The sequence below is a fragment of the Lytechinus variegatus genome, chromosome 2 (genome assembly GCF_018143015.1).
Source record: "Lytechinus variegatus isolate NC3 chromosome 2, Lvar_3.0, whole genome shotgun sequence".
Taxonomy (NCBI): Eukaryota; Metazoa; Echinodermata; class Echinoidea; order Temnopleuroida; family Toxopneustidae; genus Lytechinus; species Lytechinus variegatus.
In genome coordinates, this window is record NC_054741.1 from 54,514,436 (window position 1) to 54,520,563 (window position 6,128).

The 6,128-nt window shown below is 45.3% G+C and overlaps 1 protein-coding gene across 1 annotated transcript; it reads left to right on the top strand.

Annotated features, from left to right (window-relative positions):
- The first annotated feature begins 5,187 nt into the window (after positions 1-5,187).
- On the top strand, positions 5,188-5,664 carry LOC121406865. Its single transcript, XM_041597736.1, has one exon. It carries the CDS (start codon positions 5,188-5,190, stop codon positions 5,662-5,664), a length of 477 nt encoding a protein of 158 aa, XP_041453670.1.
- The last annotated feature ends 464 nt before the right edge of the window (positions 5,665-6,128 follow it).

Sequence of the window (6,128 nt, forward strand, 5' to 3'; positions counted from 1 at the left end):
TATATGGAATTTGAATGTTTACTATTTGTATTCCATATCTCATCCGAATACTGCAAGATGGTCAATCTCCTTTTTTGATTATACAAAGTTTATCTCCTCTATCGAGAGCTCAGCAGCATGTACACACATGTATCATTTTTATAGAAGAGCATTTACGAAAATCAACTCTTGTTCCACTATGTATAATATTACAGTTATGTAGCCATGTTCACTCACCCAGGCGCGGATCCATGGGGGGGGCCGAGGGGGCCTTGGCCCCCCCCCCCCCCCTTCGGCGAAAAAAAAGAGAGAGGGAAAGAAAGAGAAAAAGAGGGGAAGAGGGGAAAAAAAGAAGAAAAAGAAGAAAGGAAAAAAAAGAGAGGAAAAGGGGGAAAGAAAAAAAGAAAAAGAGAGAAAGGAGGGGGGAAAAGAAGAGGGGAGAGAGAGGAAGAGGGGGAAGGGAAGAAGAGGGGGAAAAAGAGAGAGGAAGGGGGAAAGAAAGAAGAAAAAGGGAAGAGGGGGAGGAAGGGAAGAAAAGAGAGATGAAAAGGGGAAAGAAAGAGAAGGAAAAGGAGAGGGAAAGGAAAAGGAGAAAAAAAAAGAGAGGGGAAGAGGGGAAAGGAAGAGAAGAAAAGGAGAGAGAGGAAAAAGAGGAAAGAAAGGAGGAAGAGAAGAAAAGAAAGGGGGAGAGAGAGGGAGGAAAGAAGAGAAGAAAAAAAGAGGGGAAAGAAAAGAAGAAGGGAAAGAAAAAAAGAAAAAGAGGGGAAAGAAAGAGAAAAAAGAGGAAGAGGGGAAGGAAGAGAAGAAAAAGGGAGGGGGAGGAGAAGAAAAAAAAAGAGGAAGAGGGGGAAGAGAGAGGAAAAAGAAAAAAAGGAAAGAGAGGAAGAGGGAAGAAAGAAGAGAAAAAAAGAGAGAGAAGGGGGAAGAAAAGGGGAAAGGAAGAGAAGAAAAGGGAGGGGGAAAAAGAGGAAGAGGGGAAAGAAAAGGAGAGAGGGGAAGAGGGAGGAAAGAAAAAAAGAGAGGGGAAAGAAAAGAAGAAAAAGAAAGGGGAAGAAAGAAGAAAAAAGAAAAGAAAAGGAGAAAAGAGAAAGAAGAGGGAAAGAAAGAGAAAAAAGGGGAAGAGGGAAGGAAGAGAAGAAAAGGAGGGGAGGGGGAGAAAAAAAGAGGAAGAGGGGTGAAAGAGAGAGAGGAAAAGGAGAAAAAGGAGAAAGAGGAAGAGGGAAGAAAGGAGAGAAGAAAAAAGAAAGAAGAGAAAGGGGAAAGAAGAGAAGAAAGGGGAGACGAAGAGGGAAAGGACGAGAAGAAAAAAAAGAGGAAGAGGAGGAAAGAAAATGATGTTCGAACCAAAAGGGCGCTGAAATGATGTTCGAAGGAATGTCAAAATGCTGTTCGAACTGGGGGCAGAATTGATGTTTGAACGGGGGGGGGGGGGGCGAATTAATGTTCGACGTAGGGGCGCTAAATTGATGTTGGAACTGGGGGGTCAAAGTGATACTCGAGCTAGGGGGGGGGGGCGAAATGGTATTCGAAGGGGGGCGACCAAATTGATGTTGGACCTACATGTAGGGGCGCCGAATCGATATTCGAACTAGGAGGGCGCCGAAATGATGTTCGAAGGGATGCCAAAATGATGTTCGAACTGGGGGCCGAATTGATGTTCGAACGGGGGGGGGGGGCCGAAGTGATGATCGACCTACATGTAGGGGCGCCAAATTAATATTCAACTAGGGGCGCCAAATTGATGTTGGACCTACATGTAGGGGCGCCGAATTGATATTCGAACTAGGAGGGCGCCGAAATGATGTTCGAAGTGGGGGCGCCAAATTGATACTCGAACTAGGGAGGGGGCCGAATCGATGTTCGAGGTAGGGGGCACCAAATTGATACTCAAACTAGGGGGGCGAAATGATATTCGAACTAGGGAAGGCAAATTGAGTTCGAAGGAATGCCAAATGATGTTCGAACTGGGGGCCGAATTGATGTTCGAACGGGGGGGGGGCAAATTGATGATCGACCTACATGTAGGGGCGCCGAACTGATATTCGAACTAGGAGGGCGCCGAAATGATGTTCGAAGTGGGGGCGCCAAATTGATACTTGAACTAGGGAGGGGGCCGAATCGATGTTCGAGGTAGGGGGCGCCAAATTAATACTCGAGCTAGGGGGGCGAAATGATGTTCGAAGGGGGGGGGGCCAAATTAGTGATCGACCTACAGGTAGGGGCGCCGAACTGATATTCGAACTAGGAGGGCGCCGAAATGATGTTCGAAGTGGGGGTGCCAAATTGATACTCGATCTGGGGAGGGGGGGCCGAATCGATGTTCGAGCTAGGGGGGCGCCTATGATACTCAAACTAGGGGGGCGCCGAATTAATGTTCAAACTAGGGGCGCCAAATTGATACTCAAACTAGGGCGCCGAATTGATGTTCTAACTAGGGGGGCGCAAAACTAATACTCGAGCTAGGGGGGCGAAATGATATTCGAAGGGGGGGGGGGCAAATTAGTGATCGACCTACATGTAGGGGCGCCGAACTGTATTCGAACTAGGAGGCGCCGAAAATGATGTTCGAAGTGGGGGCGCAAATGATACTTGAACTAGGGAGGGGGCCGAATCGATGTTCGAGGTAGGGGGCGCCAAATTGATACTCAAACTAGGCGCCGAATTGATTTCTAACTAGGGGGGCGCGCAAAATTAATACTCGAGCTAGGGGGGCGAAATGATATTCGAGGGGGGGGGGGCCAAATTAATGGATCGACCTACAGGTAGGGGCGCCGAACTGATATTCGAACTAGGAGGGCGCCGAAATGATGTTCGAAGTGGGGGCGCCAAATTGATACTCGATCTGGGAGGGGGCCGAATCGATGTTCGAGCTACGGGGGCGCCTATGATACTCAAACTAGGGGCGCCGAATTAATGTTCAAACTAGGGGGGCGCCAAATTGATACTCAAACTAGGGGGCGCCGAATTGATGTTCTAACTAGGGGGGCGCAAAACTAATACTCGAGCTAGGGGGGCGAATGATATTCGAAGGGGGGGGGGGGCAAATTAATGATCGAACTAGGGGGCGCAAAATTGATACTCGAGCTAGGGGGATGATATTCGAACTAGGGAAGGCAAATTGAGTTCGAAGGGATGCCAAAATGATGTTCGAAGGGGGGGGGGGCAAATTGATGATCGACCTACATGTAGGGGCGCCGAACTGATATTCGAACTGCCGCCTTGTTGTTGGCTCATTGTTCCATATATTGAAAGTTTGAAATGCCTTGCCCTGAGGTTTTTAGGCATGGCCTTGGGGATTGATGCCTTGGTCTTGGGTATTAAAGCCTTGGCCTTGGAGGTTTGAGCCTTGACTACAACACTGATGGACATATTGATAGATATTATTTACAGAAATTTTGAAGTTTACTTGCAAGCACTAAGAAATAAATGTTCAGAATTGAACCCCGAAGTGGATGCAAAATCAGCACCCTATGGGTTAAAAAATTGAACCCCTGATTGGGGTTAAAAAATTGAACCCTGCGGTTGGGGTTCATTTTTGCACCCTGCGGGTTCAAAATTGCACCCATAGGGGTTCAATTTGAAATTTAGGGGTGCAGTTTTGAACCTGCAGGGTGCAAAAATGAACCCCAACCGCAGGGTTCAATCTTTAAACCCCCAAATCAGGGGTTCAATTTTTGAACCCATTGGGTGCTGATTTTGCAAAACCTTTCGGGGTTCAATTTTGAACCTTTATTTTTTAGTGTGCATATGTAAAAGAATAAATGATACTTTCATTGTAATGGTGAAAGTTTCGGATGCGTTTTTTTATTTTTGACGAATCGTCAAATACTCCAATAACTGAAATAACTCTATGGTTTATATCGTTCCTATATTTTTTGTTTCATGAGTAATGCGTAAAAGACAGCTATATACAGTTGATGATACGACACCTTTTCTTTTCTAACCTACAGTGGGAAATCACGTTTTATTTTTTAAACGAATTCCACTGAAATATTACGTGGATTTACTCAGGCCTAAACTGCATTGCTATCATTAACATTTATTGTTACATCTTGAAATAGTTGATGTATACAAGATACATGGGACCTTGGAATTCATGTTTCACTAGTATTGTATGAAAGAGAGAGATAAGAACTTATCGTCCAAAATGATGCGAACTTAAGAGCATGTTTTCATATTTATAAAGACACTGACAATAAAGTATGTTTTTACAGTAATTTATCTTTAGTATCTTATATTCTTTTTATATACACCGTTACACGCATTTTGTTTCTTTTGAAAATCTATTTGGAGTATATGAAATTTGAGCAAGATTATAAGATGCATAACCTTTTGATACTTTATATGATTGTTGCAAGAGCGGAAGAGCCAATGTTTGCTGATTAGGATTGACAAGACAACTCAATGTTTTGAATGGAATTCAAGCGAATAACAAAAGATTATATAATATATCCAAACACTTAATGCTAAGTTCACACCAACGGCGAATGCCGCGCTTTAGATCGGCGATCAATTCGGCGTCATTTTTTTTTACTTTAAAAAAAATCTCACGATCTCATCAGATATGTTATGCTCTGATAAGCTCTGATACGCTCTGATACGAAGTTCGTTCCCGCTTTGTGCGACAAAATTATATCCCGAATCGCTACGGCTTCTCACGCTATGATGCCGATTGATCAGGATTTATTACGCTTTAAATCACGCTTTGATATGCTTTATTACTCTTTGATAAGCTTTGATGCGCTTATCACGCTTTAAATGACGCTTTGATACGATTATCAAGATCCCTTGTGCATTGATAGGGTCTGTCAAGCTCTGTTACGCAATGACAAAATTCGAGATTCTGATTACATCCCGCCTCTGATCCAGAGTATATAAAGATGCAGCAGATCGATACACGAAATCATTACATCTTTGGCAGAAGAACAAGATATGAAAGTTCAATATGAACCAGACTATGAACCATCTTATGATGTAGACATGACCTTCGTCTCCCTGCTAATAACTAAATCATAGCCCTCGGGGCAGAGGAGAGAGAAAGAACAGCAAAGACAAGAGGAGATCGAACTACCAGCAGGAGGAAGAAGACCATTCATCAGGTGCTGCTGGACCAGGCCATGGCTCACTGAAGAAAGAAGACAGCAGTATGGCCAGTACAATATTCTCTTAGACACACAACCGCGGTTAGAGGACCCTGTTGCCTACACAATGTTCACCAGAGTAACCCCTGAGGTGTTCGATGATATCCCTGCGAGAGTTGCACCAGTCATCCAGAAGCAAGAGACTAACTACAGGCACCCTTTGTCCGCTGGCCTGGCAATCACCTTGAGACATCTGGCCACTGGGGACAAATACAGATCACTGGCATATGGTTTCAGATGTGGTATCTCAACCATATCAGAGTTGATTCCAGGAGTGTGCAGGGCCATTGTAGAGGCGTATAAAGATGAGGTCTCCAACATACCTACCATCCCTGAAGCATGGAGCACCCTTGCCCAGCAGTTTGAACAGAGATGGAATATCCCCCATGCAATTGGTACCTTGGATGGAAAGCAAACAGCCATTAAGAAGCCAGCAATCACAGACAGTCTCTACTACAACTATAAGGGCTTCTTCTCTACACCACTGCTGGCATTGGTAGATGCAGAGTACAAGTTCATCTGGATTGAGCTGGGAGGTAAATGACACATGTCTGACTCTGAGCTTTTCGAATGCCTAGAAGATGGGTCCATAGGGCTGCCCCCATCATGCCTCCTCCCTGGAGAAAATCATCTTGATATTCCCTACTTCATCCTGGGTGACGATGCTTTTGCCCCGAAGAGCTCCATGATGAAGCCATACAGCAGAAGAGGGATGACAGATGAATAGAGGATCTGCAACTACAGGATCTCAAGAGGGAAAAGAGTGGTCTGGAGAATGCCTTTGGCATCATGACCAACAGGTTGGGAATACTGGAACAGAAGGTAGATAACGTCACAGAGTTGGTGGAGACTGCTGTGGTGCTCCACAACCTGCTGAGGAAGAGGGTGGCGCTGGCAGCCAATGCGGTGGACCACGAAGATGAAGAGCACAGCTTCGCACTAGGGGCCAGGAGAGGTGGACCTCACTGGGAAGATGTTCCGCAACCACCTGCAAGGGGAAACCTCGCC

Excerpts from the sequence above, each read along its gene's own strand:
- LOC121406865 (XM_041597736.1), top strand. The coding sequence starts at position 5,188 with ATGTTCACCAGAGTAACCCCTGAGGTGTTCGATGATATCCCTGCGAGA.